We start from the raw sequence: 25,238 nt of genomic DNA on the forward strand, positions 1-25,238 counted from the left end.
GGCCCCTTCCAACTCTGCTATTCTATGATTCTATGAGTCTATGAACATCTTCCAGCAGCTACAACCACCACTTGATGAATGATGCAGTGTGAGAAAGTTCAGCCAAGAGCTACAGTAACCTCGTAGGGTTCATATACAACATGCCTGGCTCATACGGGCATGTACAAGGCCTGATCGATGTACTGTACATGTGACGGCAGGCAACTGAACGTAGGGCTAGTGCGTCAGCAAAACCAGTGTGTCAGGGTAAAGGTTATGCCTGGTGTGGAGAATGTGGATAGGGAGACATTTTTCTCCCTCTCTCAAAATCCTAGAATTCGAGGTCATCCCATAAAACTGATAGGCGGGAGATTCAGGACAGGTAAAAGGAAGGACTGCTTCACACAGCGCAGAGTTAAACTATGGAACTCACTACCACAAGATGTAGTCATGACCACCAATTTGGATGCCTTTAAAAGGGGGTTGGATAAATTCCTGGAAGGTGAAGGCTATCCATGGCTACTAGCCCTGATGGTTGGGTGCTATCTCCAGTATTCGAGGTAGTAAGCCTGTGTGCACCAGTTGCTGGGAAACATGGGATAACCGGGATGGCTTTTAGCCTGATTTTTCCCGCGGTCTCAGGATCATCCTGAGACCGCGGGAGGTGTGAATAGCTGTCCCGGTTTCATCCTGGCTCCTCGCGGGTAGAAACCAGGCACACAGCATGGAGCTCTTCAAGTGCTCTGTGCCCATGGGTGGGGTGGGGTGGGGAGCACGAGCTTCTTTTCTTTTTTGAAATAAACGCTGGCCGCGACATCCTCCTTCCTCCCGGGATGTCGCGCCCCACGTGTGGACTGATGGAGAGGCCCTTGCAATCAGCATATCGCAACATCCTCCCCCCTCCGCAGGGACGTGTAGACATGCCCTTAGTTGTTCCCATCACTGCCAAAGGAAGTGAGGCAGGTGGCTACAAGGAGCAGGGCCTTCTCTGCTGTGGCACCCCGGCTGTGCAATGAGCTCCCTAGAGAGGTCTGCCTGGTGCCTACACTGTATTCTTTTCGTCGCCGGCTGAAGACCTTTTTATTCTCTCAGTATTTTAACATCTAAATTTAAACTTTGCTGTTTTGATTCAGTATTTTAATCCTATATCAATTTCTGCTGTGTGGTCTTATCCTGGTTGTGCTTTTTATATTGTATTTTGTATTTGGGTTTTTAGCTTGTTGGATGTTTTATTATGTTCCTAATGGTTTTAATTTTTGTGAACCGCCCAGAAAGCTTCGGCTGTTGGGCGGTATAAAAACGTAATAAATAAAAATAAATAAATAAAAATAAATAAATCACTTCCTGATTGCCTTGCCTCTAGTATGATGCTTAGCGTTCGTTCAATCAGCTGAAAAGAGAAGTCAGATGGGTCAGTTTTGTTGACTGCCCTATTCTCTGTCTTACCTGCCTGAGTTGAAAGATGCCACCTGTCTGCACGTCCTTTGCTGGAATCACCTCCACCGGGCAGTATTCCCCATTCTCATTAAGCTCCAGGACCTGAACCCAGAGCTCCACTTTGCGGGTGACCTCACTCCATCTGCAAAAGGGCACCACTTCCATCAGTGACATGCAACTTTGTCTTTTGAGATAGCACTTCAAGAATATTGAGGGAGGGGGAGAGTGTGTGTGTGTGTGTGTGTGTGTGTGTGTGTGTGTGAGAGAGAGAGAGAGAGAGAGAGAGAGAGAGAGAGAGAGAGAGAGACTGAAGGACTATTACGGGCTGCATTAATAGAAGTATAGCTTCCAAATCGCGTGAGGTACTGGTTCCTCTCTATTTGGCCCTGGTTAGGCCTCATCTAGAGCAGCGGTTCTCAACCTGTGGGTCGGGACCCCTTTGGGGGTCGAATGACCCTTTCACAGGGGTCGCCTAAGACCATCGGAAAACACATATTTCCGATGGTTTAGGAAACTGTATTGACTGAACTATGTCATGTATCATCTTTTGTATTATTAAAGCTATTGTTATGTATTATTTTCATTAGCAAACCGTCCCATGACAATGGATCGTATAGAGAAGAACGAAAATAATTTTATGGTTGGGGGTCACCACAACATGAGGAACTGTATTAAAGGGTCGCGGCATTAGGAAGGTTGAGAACCACTGATCTAGAGTATTGCATCCAGTTCTGGGCTCCACAATTCAAGAAGGACGCAGACAAGCTGGAGCGTGTTCAGAGGAGGGCAACCAGGATGATCAGGGGTCTGGAAACAAAGCCCTATGAAGAGAGACTGAAAGAACTGGGCATGTTTAGCCTGGAGAAGAGAAGATGGAGGGGAGACATGAGAGCACTCTTCAAATATTTAAAAGGTTGTCACACAGAGGAGGGCCAGGATCTGTTCTCCATCCTCCCAGAGTGCAGGACACGGAATAACGGGCTCAAGTTAAAGGAAGCCAGATTCCAGCTGGACATCAGGAAAAACTTCCTGACTGTTAGAGCAGTACGACAATGGAATCAGTTCCCTAGGGAGGTTGTGGGCTCTCCCACACTAGAGGCCTTCAAGAGGCAGCTGGACAACCCTCTGTCAGGGATGCTTTAGGGTAGATTCCTGCACTGAGCAGGGGGTTGGCTTGATGGCCTTGTAGGCCCCTTCCAACTCTGCTATTCTATGATTCTATGAATTCTATGATTCTATTATCATCATGAACAGCGCATAGTTAATGTATGGAACTCACTACCACAAGATGTAGTGATGGCCACCGATTTGGATGGCTTTAAAAGGGGGTTGGATAAATACCTGGAGGCGAACGCTATCAGTGGCTACTAGCCCTGATGGTTATGTGCCACCTCCAGTATCAGAAGCAATAAGCCTGTGTGCACCAGTTGCTGGGGAACATGGGTGGGAGGGTGCTGTTGCACCATGTCCTGCTTTGTTGGTCCATGGACGACAGCCAGTTGGCTACTGTGTGAACAGAGTGCTGGACTAGATGGACCCGTGGTCTGATCCAGCAGGGCTCTTCTTATGTTCTTATATGTATGTGTGTTTTACATGTGCAAGAGAGAAAGGAAGGGGTGTGTGTGTGTGTATGCATGGAGGGAGGTAACAGAAACTACTTCATTGTAGCTTCAGTTCAGGTGGAAAACACTTTCAAACTTCCCTTGTGGCTCTCTCTAAATCACTTGCTGTATCAAGTTCCGTCTGCAGATAAAGACGCTTTTTCAAGATCATCAGTTGTAAGCAGAAACGTGCATTTTTGAAGTAAAAAAAAAATGCCCAGTTTCTGTTGCTCAGAATAATCTCATAGCACATTTCTGCCAGCTGAAATAAAAAGCACAACGTTTGGCCAGGTAGTGATTGAAGCGACGAAGAAGGAGCGGCAGGGGAGAGGAAGTTTTGAGCAGGGCAAGATGTTTTTAAAGCAATGACAACCCCTTGGCCTCTGAATTCTAAATCCAAGATTATCAGGCTGGAGAGAAGTGGGGAGGCCCATAGGATAACCCATTTTCCTGTTAAACTTTCTCCTTTAACATCCTACACAGAGGTGTGTGTGGGTGTGTGTGTGTGTGTGTGTGTGTGTGCTTCACAAATTTCTAACACATTTACCAGCTAAATGCCATCTCTTTTACCTGTCTCGGAGACTTCGCGTTTTGGCTTGAATTATTCCCAAATCCCAAAGTGCCGGGTTTTTCCGAGGGTCACACTGCTTGTGTCCGTAAACCTCAATGGCCAGTGCACCATCAGAAAGATACTCCATAAAATCTTCAGTAATATTGACCGAAAATTCCTAGGTCAGAAAGGGATGAAAAAAAAAGGCAATTTGTCATTCACTTCTCTTCCTTCTCCATTTGACTGTTGTTGGGGATTTGGGGGGGGGGGGGTTTACACCTGAAAGGTGAAATAAGGAGCCAGACTGCACACCTGACTGCACATTTAGAAAGTCACCTCTCTAGGAACACTCAAGACCAACTGCTCAGATATGCAAACTTTACAGAAAGCTGAAATCAGTATAATGAATTGAGTTGCAAAAGGATCCAGACAGCAATTAAAAAAGTGTTGCATTTGGTATCCTGAACCAATCCACAGGGGGAAACACAGACACAAAATAATGCACGGGGCTTTCCTTTTCTATATTTACTGATTTATAGTTGCCAGGAGGAACAGGGCCTTCTCCGCTGTGGCACCCTAGCTGTGAAATGAGCTCCTTAAGGACGTTTGCTTGGCACCTACGCTATATTCTTTAGATGCCAGGTGAAGACCTCTCAGCATTTTAACAGTTTACGAGCTTAATTTTTAACTTCGCTGTTTTAAATTTGTATTTTAAATCTGTATTAATTTTATCCTGGTTGTGTTTTTATACTGTATTTTATATTATGCTTTTATACTGTTTGTTTTACATTTTGAATGGTTTCTATGGTTTTGATTTTTGCAAACCGCCCAGGGAGCTTCGGCTATTGGGCGGTATAAAAACGCAATAAAGAAGTAAACGAAGAAGAATTCTACACACTGTTCCTTTTCTTGTACAGTATGAAGTTGTTTGCTAGCAGTTCACCAGCAATCTCTTCTCAAGTGTGTTTTTACTGATATTTCTATTGCGGTAACTCATTTTAAAACAGGCTGGGACCGAGTCATCCCAACTATCACCTTCACCTATTTGAACCTGTCCAAATTTTAAGATCAGCAGCAGGGATCCCGGTCTCTGAACTCCACCTGTGGCCACCTACAGTTTCCATCTGAAACCACTCAAATGTGTCATCAGTGATCTACAGCCCATCAATGACACTTTCATAGAATCATAGAATCATGGAATAGCAGAGTTGGAAGGGGCCTACAAGGCCATCGAGTCCAACCCCCTGCTCAATGTCTACAAGCCCTTCAATGGGCTTGTAGACAGCCCACCCAACTTAAAACAGCTACTCACTAGTTGCAACAGCCCCTACAGCAGGATACAAACATCAGGACCAGATGCTGCAACATCCCCAGATGCCAGCTCTGTCCCCATATATTCTCTGGAAACACAATTACAGGACGAATAACGTCACCCCAAACACCAAGGGATCATAGAATCATAAAATAGCAGAGTTGGAAGGGGCCTACAAGGCCATTGAGTCCAACCCCCTGCTCAATGCAGGAATCCACCCTAAAACATCCCTGACAGATGGTTGTCCAGCTGCCTCTTGAAGGCCTCTAATGTGGGAGAGCCCACAACCTCCCTAGGTAACTGGTTCCATTGTCGTACTGCTCTAACAGTCAGGAAGTTTTTCCTGCTGTCCAGCTGGAATCTGGCTTCCTTTAATTTGAGCCCGTTATTCCGTGTCCTGCACTCTGGGAGGATCGAGAAGAGATCCTGGCCCTCCTCTGAGTGACAACCTTTTAAGTATTTGAAGAGTGCTATCATGTCTCCCCTCCATCTTCTCTTCTCCAGGCTAAACATGCCCAGTTCTTTCAGTCTCTCCTCTTAGGGCTTTGTTTCCAGACCCCTGATCATGCTGGCTGCCCTCCTCTGGACACGCTCCAGCTTGTCTGCATCCTTCTTGAACTGTGGAGCCATTCACTTACTCATCTTGCAGTGTGCAAGAAAAACCAAAAGATGTGGTTTATTGTGCCTAACCAAGTCAGGATTCATAATCCAACACCAAACCATGGTTTAAAGCCGGTTTGTGAATCCTGGCTTCTTTGCACTCAGGTCTGGATATCCGCTTGAGCAAAAAGCTTGTGTGCATGAGCACTGCTTGTTCATGTTGACCTGTTTTGCGCATAATGGCACCAAATCGTGGGTTAATCAATCATACCTAACAACTAATTGTACGTTCACTTTGGGTTACTTAACCAACAAACAACCCACAGTGTCCAGGTTCACATGTCATGAAGCAACAGATGACTGGGCTAATCACGGGTTACATATTCAAATCAGAAGCGGCTCGTGTGCAACACGCAACCCAAGATTTGCTGTCGTTATGTGAGAAGAGGCCCACTGGTGTTTAATAACCAAGGATTCCTGGCGTAAAGTGACGTGTGAACATGGGCACAGTAAGTAAACATTTTTCACGCCCTTTCTGGCATACACTTTCATCATGAAAGCAACCACAGTAATCCTGAGCAGATCCTGAATGGGCCCAGTTGGCCTGAGTGGCCAACCACAGCTCTTTGGCACAGAGACTTTATTATTTATTGCATTTATATCCTGCCTCGTTTCCCCCTTAAGGAAGCCAAGGTGGCTCACATAATCCTCCTCCTCTCCATTTTATCCTCACAACAACAACAGCCCTGAGAGGTAGGTTGGGCTGAGAGTCTGTGATTGGCTCAGTCAACCAGTGAGCTTCCATGGCTGAGTGGGGACTAGAACCCGGATCTCCTGACTCCCAGTCCAACACTCTATCCACTACACCACACTGTCTCTCTACATCACAACATGGATCTCCTCTTTCAACTTTACTCTTCTCACTGGGAGGCACTCAAGCAGGCTTCCCCAACCTGCTGCCCTCCAAATGTGTCGGACTAGTGTACATACAATATAGGCACATCTGCATAAAATGCATAAAAGCCCGAACCGGCCCTCACTGTTTCGTCTACGGCAGTAAAAACAAGAGCAGGATTACATTGCAGTGATCGAAGACGACCATGCACCGCGGCTCCTTGCTGATGGGCGAGAGAGAGGGATCCACTTCTGGGGCCACCGTCACGGGTTCCAGCTGATCCCAGAAGGAATATTTGCAGAACACAAAGTTGGAGAGATGCTGAGGCAACCCAGTAGCCTGAAGGATTTTGATCTAGGAGGAAGGAAAGACACATACAATAACGTTTTAGCAGTAATAAATAAATACAGAGGCTTTTATATATAAGCTCGACAAAGCTAGTTTGTTGAGGCTAATATTTGGGCCCGTTCAGAAGACACCATGAACTATGGCTTTAACCATGGGTGAATAAAGCAGAAAGCCTTATTCACCATGGTTAAAGCTGTGGTTCAAGGTGTCATCTGAACACAGCCCAGCTTTCTGGCTTAACCACTGTGGTTAAAACAATGGTTTAAGGTGTCTTCTGAACACAGCCTGGCTTTCTGGCATAACCACTGTGGTTAAAACCATGGTTTAAGGTGTCTTCTGAACACAGCCCGGCTTTCTGGCATAACCACTGTGGTTAAAACCAAGGTTTAAGGTGTCTTCTGAACACAGCCCGGCTTTCTGGCATAACCACTCTGGTTAAAACCAAGGTTTAAGGTGTCTTCTGAACACAGCCCGGCTTTCTGGCTTAACCACTGTGGTTAAAACCATGGTTTAAGGTGTCTTCTGAACACAGCCTGGATTTCTGGCATAACCACCATGGTTAAAGCCATGGTTTACGGTGTCTTCTGAACAGGGCCACAATCTTCTGAGGGAGGTGGCTAAATGTCTATGTTAATTCTGTCTTGAAATATTTCTAGATGAAAAGTGGTCTGAAAATCTCCACCAGGGGTCACTGGATGACCAGTTTTGGGGAATATGGCTGAGGGTTATTTCTGGAAGAAAAACGAAAATACTTCCTCCCACCCCACCCTTATTTCTTCCTTGCACACATATTGCTCAAAAGGAATTAAATACGGCCATGGCACAGTTTAGAAAGTGAAAATCCTTCATGAAATGAACACACACATACACAGAGTTTTTATCAGCTGGGAGTCATGAACTTTGTACAACCCAGAACTGTTCCGTCTAAGTAGAACTTCCACATCAAAAAGCATTATTTTGTATGGTCTTTGCTGTGAAGTTTTTATGATTTGTGCTAAGCAGTTTATAGACATACAAACAATATTGGTCTGGTTTAGCCCTGTAGCCCTAATGAATCATAGAATCACAGAATAGCAGAGTTGGATGGGGCCTACAAGGCCATCGAGTCCAACCCCCTGCTCAGTGCAGGAATCCACCCTAAAACATCCCTGACAGAGGGTTGTCCAGCTGCCTCTTGAAGGCCTCTAGTGTGGGAGAGCCCACAACCTCTCTAGGGAACTGGTTCCATTGTTGTACTGCTCTAACAGTCAGGAATTTTTTCCTGATGTCCAGCTGGAATCTGGCTTCCTTTAACTTGAGCCCATTATTCCGTGTCCTGCACTATAATTGGGATTTGTTAATTAAGCCAGCCTCCCCCCCGCCCGGCCCCCTGCCTGGCACTCTCCAGATGAGTTGACTGCAACTCCCATTATCCACAGCCAGCAGGGGTGTGCCTGTTGGGGATGATGGCAGCTGCCGTCCATCACATCTGGAGGGCGCCAGGCTGGGAAAGACGCTGAATGAGACTGTTGTCTCTAAGAAGGGAACTTGATGCGGTGAACAACCACCTGGAACACGCAGACGTTGCCCAAAAGGAATTAAATACAGCTATGGCTAAATATTTATCCAAGCGGTGTTTCTTGTTAACAGCTTTTTTCTGATATCACTATGTCCACACTACAATGATCGTTCCCTGCAAAGGAGACAAGGCAAAGATCTTTCGAGACCTACGCCTTAAGAGGCACGCCTGGTGGCGACTTGAGACAGGGCCTGTTTGGTGGCTGCTCCCTGCCTGTGGAACTCCCTGCTGAGGGAGGCTAGGCTCTCTGCTGTCCTTCTACCCGCAGGTAAAGACTGCTTTATTCAAGCGGGCCTTGGGTGGATAAGCGGGTCTGCTGAGTGGGGTGTTGTGTTTCCCTCGATGTTTTGCTTTTGATTTTTTTAAATTGGGTTTTAATGTATTTGCTCATTGTTGTTTTTATCAGTGGTTGTAAGCCGCCTTGAGTGCCATGTTTGGTAAAAAGGCGGGGTACAAATCAAATCAATAAATAGGCTGAAGGAGACAGCAGCTCCGTATTTGACAAAGCAGGTTCTCAGTCAAATGGGTTCCTCCGGCTATAAAACAGGGTTCCTGCGCTTCGGGAGTACGGCACATAAACCTGCGGGCCATATTGAGTCCCGCTGAGACTTCCCAAAACTCGCAGGTGCTCCTGCTGTGACTTCAGGGGTCTGGAAACAAAGCCCTATGAAGAGAGACTGAAAGAACTGGGCATGTTTAGCCTGGAGAAGATTGAGGGGAGACATGAGAGCACTCTTCAAAGACTTCAAAGGTTGTCACACAGAGGAGGGCCAGGATCTCTTCTCGATCCTCCCAGGGTGCAGGACATGGAATAACGGGCTCAAGTTAAAGGAAGCCAGATTCCGGCTGGACATCAGGAAAAACTTCCTGACTGTTAGAGCAGTACGACAATGGAATCAGTTACCTAGGGAGGTTGTGGGCTCTCCCGCACTAGAGGCATTCAAGAGGCAGCTGGACAACCATCTGTCAGGGATGCTTTAGGGTGGATTCCTGCACTGAGCGGGGGGTTGGACTCGATGGCCTTGTAGGCCCCTTCCAACTCTGCTATTCTATGATTCTATGATTCACCACAAGAACGCAGCAACCCCATTCCCAGAGGAGGAGGGAGACGTCTAATTAATTCGTCTGTAAAAGGACTATCCATAGTACCAGCTTTGCTGGATGAGAACAAGGCCCATCTAATCCAGTATCCTGTTTCCAACAGGGGGCAGCCAGATGCCTCCAGGAAATCCGTGGGCACAGCACAAAGGCAACGGCTTTCTGCTCTTTCTTCAACGCCGATATCTGACATTCAGAAGTATGCTGCTGCTATATATGGAGGTTCCATTTAGATATCAGAGCGATTAGCCAGCCTTTCCCCCAACCCTGGGGCCCTCCAAATGGGGTGGGCAACTGAACCCATCACCTCCAGCCAGCTGGCTGGGGGTGATGGGATCTGTAGTCCACCCCCATTTAGGAAGGCTGGCTAATCAGCTTTTCTACTCTCTGCAAATGTGTCACATGGTTTGGAAAAGGCTCTCAACTCACCATGCACACTAACTTGTGCTCCTGCTGGTCGTTCTCGGCAAAGCCCTCCATGCCGTCATCACCGCCCGCGATGCGCTCCCCGATCTCACCACTCACACGCACCACCTCGACGTGCAGACGGCCTGCCACCTATTGGAGGAAAAGAACCCCACAAATACGGGAGAGAGGTTTTTTAGGAACCTGGACAACGACGATGTGCGCTACCAAAACCTTGCTTGCAGACTGTGAAGGCAGAGGATTGAAGGGTGGCCTCAAGAGAAGGAGCCTTTTCAGTGTTGGCCCCACCAGCTTTCAAATGCTCTGCCTGGGGACGCTCACCTGGCACCTACATTATTATCCTTTTGGTGTCAAGCTAAGACTTTCTCCACGGCAGATCTGTTATTTTAGCTCCTGCGCTTTGGATTTAGTTCCTGTACCCAACATTTGCCTTCCTTGCCATCCGTTTTCTATTTTACAGCGTTGCATTGGTTTATCTGGGCTTTTCCACTGTGCTGGATATTAAAAGACTTACTGGTGTTTTTTTTACTGTACCGTAATTACATTTTAAATAATTGTCCAACGCCTGGCGAGAGATCGTGCTTTACTCCTGGCGAGAATTCATGCAATAAGTTTCAAGAAATAAAACAAAGTCAACGCTGAAAGGTGTACCACCCACTAAGTTCAGAGGGGAACTTCCCAGGATGCCCAGTTGGGGGATACAGCACCAATGGAGCAGAAAACCAGTTGCAGGCAGTGCCAAAGAAACAGTGCAACTACCAAGGGACTGGTCATAGAATCATATAGAATCATAGAATAGCAGAGTTGGAAGGGGCCTACAAGGCCATCGAGTCCAACCCCCTGCTCAATGCAGGAATCCACCCTAAAGCATCCCTGACAGATGCTTGTCCAGCTGCCTCTTGAAGGCCTCTAGTGTGGGAGAGCCCACAGCCTCCCTAGGTAACTGGGTCCATTGGCGTACTGCTCTAACAGTCAGGAAGTTTTTCCTGATGTCCAGCTGGAATCTGGCTTCCTTTAGGAAAAACTTCCTGACTGTTAGAGCAGTACGACAATGGAATCAGTTACCTAGGAAGGTTGCGGGCTCTCCCACACTAGAGGTGAGTGTTCAGTGGAGGGACAGCTCAGCCCTCCATCATCTCCCCTGCGCACAGATTCCGAGAAACCCGTTCGCCCCGAGGGGCTACGTTAGAGCCCTCAGACATCAGTTGGGGAGCTCACCTAATTGAAAGTCTCTCCACGTAAAAATGCACGCATACATACATAAATCCCTGCAAGCTGCGATGGCTGAGATGGGCAAATAAACGATGCTTGAGACCATCGGGTTTCTCCAAACGTGGTCCTTGCTGCTCATCTTCCACCCAATGCCCATTCCCGTTCGCTGTTTGCTCTGCGCAAGCGGGAAAGTTGCGCAAATCGAGCAGCGTTCAAACCGGGGATCTGTGCAAATTTCCTATTTTGTGCAACTTTCTTCCATAGACTAAAGCGGGGGTTGTTCAATCCAGGCAGGGAATTTCCTCAAATCAGGAAATTTGCTCAAATTAATCTTGGAACGTGGAAAGCTTGCTTGCTTGCATTCATACCCCCTTTTTTCCTCCAAGGAACCCAAGGCGGCATACATAATCCTCCTCCTCTCTGTTTCTGTCCTCACAACAACAACCCTGTGGGGTAGGTTGGGCTGAGAGTCTGTGACTGGCCCAAAGTCACCCAGTGGGTTTCCATGGCCAAGTGGGGACTAGAACCCAGATCTCCCGCCTCCCAGTCCAACACTCTAACCACTACACCACACGGGCTCTCATGAGACAAATGTGAGCACTTGTTTGGCAATTTACGACTATTTTCAGGGGCCACGTGCTCACGCTCACATCCTTTAAACGGGGCATGCCCACATGATTGGGAAGCAAAAACAAAATTCTCATACATCCCTAGTTGCAGGAAGTACGACAATGGAATCAGTTACCTAGGGAGATCATGGGCTCTCCCACACTAGAGGCCTTCAAGAGGCAGCTGGACAACCCTCTGTCAGGGATGCTTTAGGGTGGATTCCTGCACTGAGCAGGGGGTTGGACTCGATGGCCTTGTGGGCCCCTTCCAACTCTGCTATTCTATGATTCTATGATTCTAAGTAAATTGGGAGGTGGGGGATCACTCAGTCATGTGAGCCCCCTCCCGCCCCCCTCAATTGTCTGATGTGATACAGCCCAGACATGGGCTTACCAGTTGAGTGAGAACTACTCACACACAAGTATAGCTTGGTTCCAGGTTTATTACGTAGGAAGGGCACCCTGGCCATCTTGACTCATATGAAAAAATGCTGGAGGGGGTGGGGGAAGGTCATTACCTAGGGTGACCCTATGGAAAGGAGGACTGGGCTCCTGTATCTTTAACAGTTGCATAGAAAAGGGAATTTCAGCAGGTGTCCTTTGTAGGCATGCAGCCCCTGGTGAAATCCCCTCTTCATCACAACAGTTAAAGCTGCAGGAGCCCTGCCTAGCACGACCAGATACAAAAGAGGGCAGGGCTCCTGCAGCTTTAACTGTTGTGATGAAGAGGGGATTTCACCAGGGGCTGCATGCCCACAAAGAACACCTGCTGAAATTTCCTTTTGTAGACAACTGTTATAGGAGCCCTGTCCAACTTTTCATAGGGTCACCCTACATTACCTCAAATTCAAAAATCATTTTAAACATAAATACATCGAAATGAAAATTGGCACACTCGTCCAGTTCGCATAATCATCCAATCAATTTCTCCCAAGACAAACCTTGCCGGCAGAGCGAAGAGTTATGAAGGACTGGGGATGTAATTAAACGCAGTTGGCTATTGCCAACCTCTACGCTATGTGAAAAGATGGAGAATCAATTGTAATTGTGCACTGAACTGTAATTCTCAAATAAGTGACTGGGTAATTATGCGTCTATGAACCGACTGTGCAATCTGGTCACTGAGAAGCGTCACCTCTCCCTTCTGATTGATGATGGGCACGGCGTACTGCAGCTTCACGTCGTAAAAGAGAGACTCGAGGAAGACGTTGGCGACGCCAATGAGGCAGTGGTTCTCCTGCTCGTCGTAAAAAGGATCCGCTCGCCTGAAGTAAGACCTCATGACCTGGAGTAATAAGAGAGATGGAAAGAAGGGATCAAGCTGGACTGCAAAGAGATCCTCACCTCACCGCTCCAGGACTATCCCGTAGGCTCAAGTTGGCTGACGGCAACATCAGAAAAGGACCTCTCAGGTAACAGAAATCCCATTAACTGAAAAAGACCCATTCCCAAGATCCCCAAGTGCTTTTTAAGTCCTCCCCGAGGCAATTCTTTCATTGGGCCCATTCAGAAGACACCTTAAACCATGGCTTTAACCATGGTGGTTAAGCCAGAAAGCCAGGCTGTGTTCAGAAGACACCTTAAACCAAAGCTTTAGCCACGGTGGTGAAGCCAGAAAGCCAGGCTGTGTTCAGAGGACACCTTAAACCACAGCTTTAGCCATGGTGGTTAAGCTAGAAAGCCAGGCTGTGTTCAGAAGACACCTTAAACCACAGCTTTAGCCATGGCGGTTAAGCTAGAAAGCCAGGCCGTGTTCAGAAGACACCTTAAACCAAAGCTTTAGCCACGGTGGTGAAGCCAGAAAGCCAGGCTGTGTTCAGAGGACACCTTAAACCACAGCTTTAGCCATGGTGGTTAAGCTAGAAAGCCAGGCCGTGTTCAGAAGACACCTTAAACCACAGCTTTAGCCATGGTGGTTAAGCCAGAAAGCTAGGCCATGTTCAGAAGACACCTTAAACCACAGCTTTAGCCATGGTGGTTAAGCTAGAAAGCCAGGCTGTGTTCAGAAGACACCTTAAACCACAGCTTTAGCCATGGTGGTTAAGCCAGAAAGCCAGGCCGTGTTCAGAAGACACATTAAACCACAGCTTTAGCCACAGTGGGTAAGCTAAAAAGCCAGGCCGTGTTCAGAAGACACCTTAAACCACAGCTTTAACCACGGTGGTTAAGCCAGAAAGCCTAATTCACCTTGGTTAAAGCCATGGTTTAAGGTGTCTTCTGAACATGGCCTGGCTTTCTGGCTTAACCACTGTGGTTAAAGCCGTGGTTTAAAGTGTCTTCTGAATTGGGCCTGTGTCTGCAAAGTGACAGGCTGGGGAAGGTTGTTCCATGCGCTCCTGAGTCATTATAACCAAAGTACCTAGAGCCATCTGTTTGTGGGAGCACCACATAATTAAAAGAAAAGCAGTTAAGTCTCCTAACAGCGCTAGTTAAAAACACAACAACACCCAAACATTTATTTTGGTTTAACCTGCCCAATTGCTTCTGGTTATTCCGGGATCCAGCAATTAACCTCAGGAAAGCAGAGGCGTGCTCGCAACATCAATAAGAGTGCAGGGTGAACTTCGAGGGCACGGGGGCTCCTCCCTGCTGCCGGGGGATGTTGTAATGTAGAATCATTCCCAGGGCATTAGGGGGGGATTAATAAATAGCGGCCAGCAACATGGAGGAGGCAAGGGAGGTAAGGCACGTCCCTGCGCTTGAAGTCTGCTTCCTACCCCCGGAAAAGTAGAAGAGGAGAGAGAGTTTCACCGCCATCCCTCTCGTCATGCAACCCCGAAGAAGTTCCAAGAACTTTCGGCCAATTCCTAGTAAGAAGGAATCGTGCACCACAGCCTTCCCTCACCTGACGCCTTCCCAAATGTGTTGCAGTCCAACCAAAAAGGGAAAGGCTGGTGTAGACAGAAGCTTCTCTAGTGCCTGTGCCTTTTTTAAAGAAGAAGAACAACACCATGAAGCTGATGGATGGGAGATTCAGGGCAGATAAAAGGAAGGACTTCTTCACACAGCACAGGGTTAAATTATGGTACTCACTACCACAAGGGATGGCCATCAATCTAGATGGCTTTCAAAGGGGGTTGGATAAATTCCTGGAGGAGAAGGCTATCCATGGCTACTAGCCCTGATGGTTGGGTGCTATCTCCAGTATTTGAGGCAGGAAGCCTGCGTGCACCAGTTGCTGGGGAACATGGGCGGGAGGGTGCTGTTGCACCATGTCCTGCTTTGTTGTTCCTTGGTCGACGGCTGGTTGGCCACGGTGTGAACAGAGTGTTCTGGACTAGATGGACCCTTGGTCCTCATGTTCTCATGTGCTTAATACCTCCCACCACTTCACATACCAGGTTGTCCTCCTCGCAGTCTTTCCATTCTTGATAGAGGTCCCTCATGTCCACCAGCCGGTTCTCCAGCTTCTCCAGGGACCAGATCTGCTTCCCTTTCCCTTTCCGCCTCACCTGGATGGCAGGCTCACTGAGAATTGCCCCTCGCTGCAAAGGGCACACAAGGGAGGAAATAAAACAACAAAGATTACCTTGGGAATAAATCTGGGTGTTCAATTTTTATTTTATTTTTTTTAAAAAACACCCTCCAGCACCTAAACTGAAAAGAAGAGCAGCAGCTGCCAAGTCGTTCTTGATGACTGCTGTTCTGGTTTTACTGAGCAACTTTTCACCACCAAATGTAAAATGTCTGCTTATAGACAAGAGAGAGACCCGTACAATTTCCTCGAAGTCACGGGCCAACAAGTTCCAGTTACCCACTGAAATATCTCTTTAAAACCTAGAAGCTAGCCTATATGGGGCAAAATGTACATTTTTATCCATTAAACTGGAATCATAGAATCGTACAGTTGGAAGGGGGCTCTAAGGCCATCGAGTCCAACCCCCTGCTCAGTGCAGGAATCCACCCTAAAGCATCCCTGACAGATGGCTGTCCAGCTGCCTCTTGAAGGCCTCTAGTGTGGGAGAGCCCACCACCTCCCTAGGTCGTTGGTTCCATTGTCGTACTGCTCTAACAGTCAGGACGTTTTTCCTGATGTCCAGCTGGAATCTGGCTTCCTGTCACTTGACGCCATTATTCCGTGTCCTGCACTCTGGGAGGATCGAGAAGAGGTCCCGGCCCTCCTCTGTGTGACAATCTTTCAAGTCCTTGAAGAGTGATATCATGTCTCCCCTCAATCTTCTGTTCTCCAGGCTAAACATGCCCAGTTTATAAGCTATAAAGCTAGACTATTTGGGGGGTCCACTGTCGTGTTGCTTTAACAGTCAGGAAACCAGATTACGGCTGGACATCAGGAAAAACTGCTTAACTGTTAGAGCAGTACGACAATGGAACCAATTCCCTAAGGAGGTGGCGGTCTCTCCCACCCTAGAGCCCTTCAAGTGGCAGCTGGACAGCCCTCTGTCAGGGATGCTTTAGGGTGGATTCCTGCATTGAGCAGGGGGTTGGACTCGATGGCCTTGTAGGCCCCTTCCAACTCTGCTATTCTATGATCCTATGATTCTATGAACTCACACATGCACTTCACACAGCACACCCTGTCTATAGGCCTACAGCTCTCACATGGAATCTATAGCTCTCATGCGCCAATCACATCCTGGAAATGTATATTTCCAGAGGCCCCAGATCAACACACACTGATGGCCTTTGGAGCAGCAGGAAATATTAGGTCTGGATTGCTACAAAATCTAGCTGGCAAATGGGATGTGGCCGACCAGGTTCAGGTGCTGCCTCACCTTTCTGTTTGCATTAAGGCTCGACGCCGGGATTTGCAGGGTGACCTTGTACTCCGTCCTTTTGTCCATCTCCTCTGCGATGAAGCTGGCTTCTCGCACGTACGAATTGGCCTTCATGATCTGCTCCCTCAGTTTCCTCAGGCTGTGGTTTAGCATCTCCTCTCTTTCGGAAAGGAAAGAAGAATTCGGATGTAAGGTTTCAAAAAAGGAGAGCGTGCGACCAACCAGACCGCTAAAGATGTGTTTTGCTCTGATGCATTATTGCACCCGTTTTGGAATTCGTACTGCACGGCAGAGTATGTCAAGGCGTCAAATAACTTTCCAGAGTGCGTGCTGACTGCGAATAGCTGGAAGCACACTGGTTACTAGCTCTTAGAGTCTTACTTGAGGAATAAATCAAATACTCACTTCACTTTGTCAGTAAGAAACTTTACTGACAATAAATACTTTTCTTTTACATATGGTCATAGAGATTTACAGCATACTTCAACAACAAAGATAATAACGACAATAACTTGACAATAACCTGACAACAAGATGCCATTAAACATGGACATCTTAAATACATTTTCCCCTTGGCTCAATTAACCAATTGTCTCTATTCCAGGTCTTGCACGTAGACCAAACTGCCAGGCTCCGGTCTGGACACCTGCTGGCATTCCAGAGACAATTCTGCCAAGCACATTTAACTCCATAAAGTCCTTTTCTTTCTTCTGTGGATAAAAATATCCCCAACAGAGTGTTCATACGCTAGGCTGCAACGCAGCAGGTAACTGAATTGGAACAACAGACGTTTAATGTCACTGTTCATAGGACCACTGTGCTGATTGCAGGGTGATCCAGGACAGATAAAAGGAAGGACTTCTTCACACAGCGCAGAGTTAAATTATGGAATTCACTACCACTATTTGGAGGGCTTTAAAGGGAGGCTGGATAAATTCCTGGAGGAGAAGGCTATCCATGGCTACTAGCCCTGATGGTTATCTTCTACCTCCAGTATCAGAGCTTATGTGCACTAGTTACTGGGGAACATGGGTGGGAGGGTGCTGTTGCACCATGTCCTGCCTTGTTGGTCCCCTGCTATTTCAAGAACAACGATGCCATGAAGCTGATTGTTGGGAGATTCAGGACAAATAAAAGGAAGGACTTCTTCCATAGGAATTCGCTACCACTGGATGTAGCGATGGCCACCCATTTGGATGGCTTTGAAAGGGGGTTGGATAAATTCCTGGAGGAGAAAGCTATCCATGACTACTAGCCCTGATGGTTGTGTGCCATCTCCAGTATTCGAGGCAGTAAGCCTGTGTACACCAGTTGCTGGGGAACATGGGCGGGAGGGTGCTGTTGCACCATGTCCTGTTTGTTCATCCCTGGCCGATGGCTGGTTGTCCACTGTGTGGACAGAGTGTTGGACCAGATGGACCCTCAGTCTGATCCAGCATCAGGGCTCTTCTCATGTTCTTAACTAAAAGAGGAAAACTAACGGGGTCTTGAGGGCGTTCCCTTCACCCACCTCTCGTCCGCCCATTGCCGTAACCGTTGCTGGGCGCTGGGGGAGTGGAAGGAGAACCTGTCCATGGCGCGGAAGTGCTGCTTCTCCGGAGAAAGGCGCCGGCGGAGCTGTTCCAGCTCGTGTTCGTACATCAGCCTCTGCCGCTCCAGGGCGGACCGCTTCTCCTCCTCGTGCTGCTGCTCCAGGCTTTGCAAAATGGACTGCATAGGATCTAGGCAAGCGCAGAGAAAGAGGGGACCGGAGGAGAAGGTGAGAGAGCAGAAAGGAAGGACTCTGCAATAGGTTTCAGGCGTGGTGCTTGATAAAACTTCATAAGGAGCAACCATCAGCAGCCCAGAGGCTCAACGCTCACTGCTCCCCCGCCCCCAAAACACCCCGAATGTGTTGCAGAATGCTGCAGGCTGGTGTCTAAAAGGGGGCTAAGTGTATCATAGAATCATAGAATAGCAGAGTTGGAAGGGGCCTACAAGGCCATCGAGTCCAACCCCCTGCTCAATGCAGAAATCCACCAGAAAGCATCCCTGACAGATAGTTGTCCAGCTGCCTCTTGAAGGCCTCTAGTGTGGGAGAGCCCACAACCTCCCTATATAACTGGTTCCATTGTCGTACTGCTCTAACAGTCAGGAAGTTTTTCCTGATGTCCAGCTGGAATCTGGCTTCCTGTGACTTGAGCCCGTTATTCCGTGTCCTGCACTCTGGGAGGATCGAGAAGAGACCCTGGCCCTCCTCTGTGTGACAACCTTTCAAGTCTTTGAAGAGTGCTCTCATGTCTCCCCTCAAACTTCTCTTCTCCAGGCTAAACATGCCCAGTTCTTTCAGTCTCTCTTCATAGGGCTTTGTTTCCAGACCCCTGATCATCCTGGTTGCCCTCCTCTGAACACGTTGCAGCTTGTCTGCGTCCTTCTTGAATTGTGGAGCCCAGAACCAGACGCAATACTCTAGATGAGGCCTAACCAGGGCCGAATAGAGAGGAACCAGGACCTCGCGTGATCTGGCTGCATATAAGAGAGGGACTGTAGCACAGTGGTAGAGCCCCTGCTCTGCATGCGGAAGGTCCCACGTTCGATCCCTGGCATCTCCAGGCAGGGCTGCAGAAGACCAACCCCTGCCTGAAAACTGGGTGATTCTGATGTGCGGACCCGGCACTGCCTGCAGAAATCAGACATTACTAGGCCAGAGGGATGCGAGCAGCAGTGACGTTCAGCCTGTCCCATTAGCAGGCGACTCTGGCCACTGCGGGCAAAGACGAGAGGCTTACAGGAGACAAGCCGCCTTGGCTAGAAAGGCAGGGCACAAATCAAATAAACAGATGAACTAAAGCAGTGCATATTCCTGTCTCTGCGTGACACAGTATCACCCCCATTTTGGCCAAACTGCACTGGATGCAGATTTGCTTCAAGGCTCAATTCAAGGTGCCAGTTCTTCTATTCGGACCCCAGAATAGTTGTTTTTAAATGGATATTGTCTGTTTTTGTTAGTTTGTTGTTGTTTATTCGTTCAGTCGCTTCCGACTCTTCGTGACTTCATGGACCAGCCCTCGCCAGAGCTTTCTGTCGGCCGTCGCCACCCCTAGCTCCCCCAAGGTCAAGTCTGTCACCTGCAGGATATCACCCACCCATCTTGCCCTCGGTCGGCCCCTCTTCCTTTTGCCTTCCACTTTCCCTAGCATCAGCCTCTTCTCCAGGGTATCCTGTCTTCTCATTATGTGGCCAAAGTACTTCAGTTTTGCCTTTAATACCATTCCCTCAAGTGAGCAGTCTGGCTTTATTTCCTGGAGTATGGACTGGTTTGATCTTCTTGCAGTCCGAGGCACTCTCAGCATTTTCCTCCAACACCACAGTTCAAAAGCATCTATCTTCCTTCGCTCAGCCTTCCTTATGGTCCAGCTCTCGCAGCTGTAGGTTACTACGGGGAATACCATTGCTTTAACTATGCGGACCTTTGTTGTCAGTGTGGTGTCTCTGCTCTTAACTATTTTATCAAGATTTGTCATTGCTCTCTTCCCAAGAAGTAAATGTCTTCTGATTTCCTGGCTTTTATGCTTTTTATGGTTTTAAATTTATATATATATAAAAAAATGTTCACTGTTTTTAACTTCTGTAAACTGCCCAGAGAGCTTCGGCTATGGGGCGGTATATAAATGTAAATAATAATAATAATAATAATAATAATAATAATAATAATAATAATAATAATAATACCCCTCCCTGGGCAGCATTTCTTTGGGATTTTTGTCTCCCACCTAACCTCCCTCCGAGCAAGATCTTTGCTGGAGGACTTGTCCCACCACAGGAGATCATTTCGGGTGGTACTTGGCACAGGGCCTACTCAGGAGTGGCCCCTCAGCTGTGGAAAGCGCTCTTTGGGGAGGCTCACTGGGTAACATTATAATATGCTGTTAGATGGCTTGCTAAAACGCCTCTCTTTTCCGCCAAGCTTTCAGGCTTATGGCTAGGATGGTCTCGGCTGGATACGGGTGCAACAGCAACAGCACCCTCCCGCCCATGTTCCCCAGCAACTGGTGTGCATATGAATATGAGCCAACAGTGTGATGTGGCTGCAAAAAAAGCAAACGCTGGAGTCCTTCAAGAGGCAGCTGGACAACTCTCTGTCAGGGATGCTTTAAGGTGGATTCCTGCATTGAGCAGGGGGTTGGACTTGATGGCCTTAGAGGACCTTTCCAACTCTACTATTCCATGATTCTATAGGCACACTGCCTCCAATACTGGAGAGCATGCAGTGAGTCTGCAAATCCAGCAGAAGAGGGTCTGCGCTCCTTACCATTCCCACCGAGAGCTTTCATGGTCACCTCCATCTGAGCGTATTCATAGCTGAAGTTAATCTCGCTCGACACTTCGCTGGAGCTGTCTCCATCCATGTCCAGCTGCTCAGAGCTGCTGCTCCCTTTCATCGAATTGTCTTTGTCTTCGTCCTCCGTTTCAGCCTTCTTTTTCTTTTTGGGCAAATTCAGCCTTGAACGGGGAAGGAAAACGTTAACACAAACAAATACATTGATTTTAGATCCACTGATACATTAGAATTAAGTGCAGAGCCATGGTACTGCTAGGGTTGGACCTTGGGGCTGAAGTCCAGCACACACACACACACACACACACATACACACACACACCACTCACCCAAATGATCGTCTAGAGAGTCGTAGGCAATGGGGCCAGTGACAAACAGGCCCTGTTTCAGGACCTGGTCTAGGGTTGGCCTGTCAGGGTCCACTAGGACTGGTACTGATAGCTGCAGCCTCCTTCCTAGTTATCTTTAAACATCTTTGTCTTAGAGGGCAGCTGACTGGGCATGTACTGGGCATGAACGCAGTAAACAGAGGCTCATTTTATTATATTTACTTTTAGGGACATAGCTTTTTGAGATTTGCGCACCCGCTCATACGTTTCTTGTTCTCCCGGTGCAAGGTACGTCCATTATGTCGGGCCTTTTCATCTGGCTGATTACCTAACGAACCTGTCGGTAGCTAAATACCGCAGTGTTTTCTCTAAGGTAAGATGTAATGTTTACTCTACTGAATTACTTTGGGGCAGATTTGCTGGTGTCCCATTCCAGGAAAGACGGTGCCCCTTGTAGGAATATGGAAGTGGAGACGATGAAGCATATTTTTCTGTCTTGTAGCTTTTATAATCAGGCTCGTTGTTCTATAATCACCCCATTGCTGTGTAAACTGCCCAGAAGTTCAGATAAATTCTATACTAAGTTCCTGCTGGAAGACAAAGTCCCCAAAAGTGACTTTGGCTGTTGCTAAATTTCTTATAGAGGCAGCCAGGATTAGAAGTCTGTGTGTATTAGATGAAAGCTGATAATAGTCTTAATTTGTCTTATGTTTTATATCTGAGTTTTGCCCTTGATGGATCTATGGATCGTAATAAAGTGATGATAATGATGATGATATTTACTTTTAAAAATATTATCTTACAACAAAATAATGCTTATCACTAACTAAATGTGTTGAGTATCAGGGCAGACAAACTCTATTTTATTCCTGTAACCATGGTAGCACTACGGTTTAAGTGAGTTCAAAATGCAAAGCGGCAAATACTCAGATTATATTATTATTATTATTATTATTATTATTATTATTATTATTATTATTATTATTTCTTCTCCTCATCATCCTCATCAGGATTGGCATATAGGTTTTAGTTTGTTGGTTTGTTTTGCTCTAACACGTCAGAATGTAAAGCCAGTGTGGTGTAGTGGCTAAAGGGTTGGACTTGGGAGTCGGGAGATCCGGGTTCGAGTCCCCACTCGGCCACAGAAACCCACTGGGTGACTTCATGCTCTAACACTCAGGAAGTTTTTCCTTATGTCCAGCTGGAATCTGGCTTCCTTTATCTAGAGCCCGTTATTCCGTGTCCTGCACTCTGGGAGGATCGAGAAGAGATCCTGGCCCTCCTCTGTGTGACAACCGTTCAAGTAGTTGAAGAGTGCTATCATGTCTCCCCCTCAATCTTCTCTTCTCCAGGCTCAACATGCCCAGTTCTTTCAGTCTCTCCTCATAGGGCTTTGTTTCCAGACCCCTGATCATCCTGGTTGCCCTCTTCTGAACACACTCCAGCTTGTCTGCATCCTTCTTGAAGTGTGGTGCCCAGAACTAGACGCAATACTCAGGAGGAAGCCTAACCAGGGCCGAATAGAGAGAAACCAGTACAACCCTTGGTTATTTCAGTAAGGCCTGTGCAGGACAGTATGTTGGTGGACTGTGCTCCTCGATGAATTAGTGCAAGGGAGTGCCTCTTGGATTTTCCAACAGAAAAAAAGTCTCAGGAGAGCTCTAACTAACCAAAAGGTATGAAATAGCTCTAAGGATTATATCCCCTAATGCAGGAAAACACAGCAGCAGCCTTCTTGCCGTCGGCTGGATATACAGATTTAATTTGCAATTAAAAATGAACTGAATGGCACCTAAGAGAGTTATTTGAATGTACAGGGATTAATCTGTAACTAGAGGCAGAGGTAATCCTAGCGATATCAACAGTTTGGTGGGGGGGGAATATTTCCAAACTGAACCAAGACTCCATGTGACAAAGCGGTAAATGGGGAAAGGTGTTTCTTTTATGATGTAAGGGTGTATTAACCTTGAAACCTAATTATGCCCCAACCTCTGCCGAGGCTCTGAAAGAGGGAGGTTGTAGCGACCAGCGTGAGCAGCTCTTAAGAGTGGGTGTTCCTCTCTCCTGCACTCTGCAACTCTTTTAAGCTTGAAAAGCCAAAGGCCGTGTTTGCTAATCTCAACACCCAGGAGAGCAAATAAACCAATCTTCAAATTATGGAGGGAAAGGTTGAGGCGGGCTTTAGGAAATCCACACGCCCCAAGGCCAGATGCCCCCACAATTTTTGCTAAATTATGGTCCCCCCTGCCGCAGGATTCTTCTAAAAAGAGATAGCTGAGGGGGCTTTCACAAAAGGTATGGGGGCTGATCCTCTGTCTCCCCTGACCCCCGGTAATTCAGGCTCTGCACTGACCATTTAAAAAAAGAAGAGGAAAAAGAAAAATCGAATTTAGGATTGTCATGCAGCCGCAATAAAAGATTTACGGCTTTGCTGCAAAACCGTGACCATGAAATAAACCAGGATCTGTTCTTTATTTTTATTTTATTTTTATTTATTGCATTTTTATAGGCGGCGCACGTTCAGCAGGCGTATAAAGCGAAGCAAAGCACCAGAAGGGCCTCCATAGCCAGGGTTAAGAGGCCCAACGCTCCGGTTTGCCAAAGGCCGCCCTGCGCCGGAGATCTATGCAAAGAACCCAAAACGAAACGAGCCAAGAAGAGCAGCCTACCTGAAAAAGTGATTGTTTCCCCACAAGATCCTGTCCCCATGGTGCAGCTGCGTGGGGCCCGTGACAGCCGTGCCGTTGACAAAGGTCCTAGGACAGAGGGAGAGAGACGAGTCAAGCACGATCATTTCGATTTCCAAGGTTTCAACCCACCCTCAACCCCGTGCCCCAGTTATTAAAAAGGAGACATGGTGCTGTACATGTCACGAGACGTGAAAGGTGTGGAGGGCTTTAGGCCAGGAAAGAGGGCCGCAGATATTTGAAATAACATTGACTATCGGCTTCGTCCATCTTCTTCCACTGCCCCTTACGCCTGGAACGCTCTTCCAGAACATTTGCGGACTACAAGTTCAATCGCATTTTTTAAAGCTCAGCTAAAAACTTTTCTTTTTTCTAAAGCTTTTAGAACTTGATTTTGATCTTACTTTTATACTGTTAGTTTAACTCTACCCTGAGCCTCTATGGTGCATTCTCTTCCCTTTCTTATTGTTTTTATTATGATTTTATTAGAATGTAAGCCTCTGCGGCAGAGTTTTGCTGTTTTATCGTTTTACTCTGTACAGCACCATGTACACTGATGGTGCTATATAAAATAATAATAATAATAATAATAATAATAATAATAATAATAATAATAATATCCCCTCCTCCCATTCATGTACACTGATGGTGCTATATAAAATAATAATAATAATAATAATAATAATAATAATAATAATAATATCATCATCCCCTCCCATTCATGTACACTGATGGTGCTATATAAAATAATAATAATAATAATAATAATAATAATAATAATAATAATAATAATATTCCCTCCTCCCATTCATGTATACTGATGGTGCTATATAAAATAGTAATAATAATAAATAATAAATAATAATAATAATAATAATAATAATAATAATAATAATAATAAATAATAATATCCCCTCCTCCCATTCATGTACACTGATGGTGCTATATAAAATAATAATAATAATAATAATAATAATAACAACAACAACAACAATAATAATATCCCCTCCTCCCATTCATGCACACTGATGGTGCTGTATAAAATAATAATAATAATAATAATAATAATAATAATAATAATAATAACCCCTCCTCCAATTCATGTACACTGATGGTGCTGTATAAAATAATAATAATAATAATAATAATAATAATAATAATAACCCCTCCTCCAATTCATGTACACTGATGGTGCTATATAATAATAATAATAATAATAATAATAATAATAATAATAATAATAATAATAATAAATATCCCCTCCTCCCATTCATGTATACTGATGGTGATATATAAAATAACAACAACAACAACAACAACAACAATAATAATAATAATAATAATCCCTCCTCCCATTCATGGTTACACCTAGTGGAGGCTGGTGGCTCCGATGTCAGTGGGGCGTTGCATCTGCTCTGGGTTTCAGCCAGAACCAGTCAGAACTCTAAAGGAGCTCTCCAAGGTGCAAAACTATCCAGGGCTTCTTTATTCTGACTGGTTCTGCCTAAAGCCCCGAGCGGATGCACCACCCCACTGACACTGGA

At 46.5% G+C, this 25,238-nt stretch overlaps 1 protein-coding gene across 2 annotated transcripts in view; it reads right to left on the reverse strand.

Moving 5' to 3' along the window:
• KIF13B (kinesin family member 13B) overlaps window positions 1-25,238 on the reverse strand; it is a 227,945-nt gene that overhangs the window by 61,798 nt on the left and 140,909 nt on the right. For both annotated transcript variants that reach the window (XM_063123720.1, XM_063123719.1), the window contains exons 15-24: window positions 23,677-23,763; window positions 20,652-20,842; window positions 17,871-18,081; window positions 16,358-16,520; window positions 14,963-15,109; window positions 12,760-12,909; window positions 9,808-9,936; window positions 6,558-6,728; window positions 3,588-3,745; window positions 1,426-1,558 (exon numbers count right to left, since the gene is read on the reverse strand). In XM_063123720.1, the coding sequence (XP_062979790.1) occupies window positions 1,426-1,558; window positions 3,588-3,745; window positions 6,558-6,728; window positions 9,808-9,936; window positions 12,760-12,909; window positions 14,963-15,109; window positions 16,358-16,520; window positions 17,871-18,081; window positions 20,652-20,842; window positions 23,677-23,763 (1,540 nt within the window). The remainder of the gene's footprint in view (window positions 1-1,425; window positions 1,559-3,587; window positions 3,746-6,557; window positions 6,729-9,807; window positions 9,937-12,759; window positions 12,910-14,962; window positions 15,110-16,357; window positions 16,521-17,870; window positions 18,082-20,651; window positions 20,843-23,676; window positions 23,764-25,238) is intronic.

The sequence above is a fragment of the Elgaria multicarinata genome, chromosome 4 (genome assembly GCF_023053635.1).
Source record: "Elgaria multicarinata webbii isolate HBS135686 ecotype San Diego chromosome 4, rElgMul1.1.pri, whole genome shotgun sequence".
NCBI classification, from domain to species: Eukaryota; Metazoa; Chordata; class Lepidosauria; order Squamata; family Anguidae; genus Elgaria; species Elgaria multicarinata.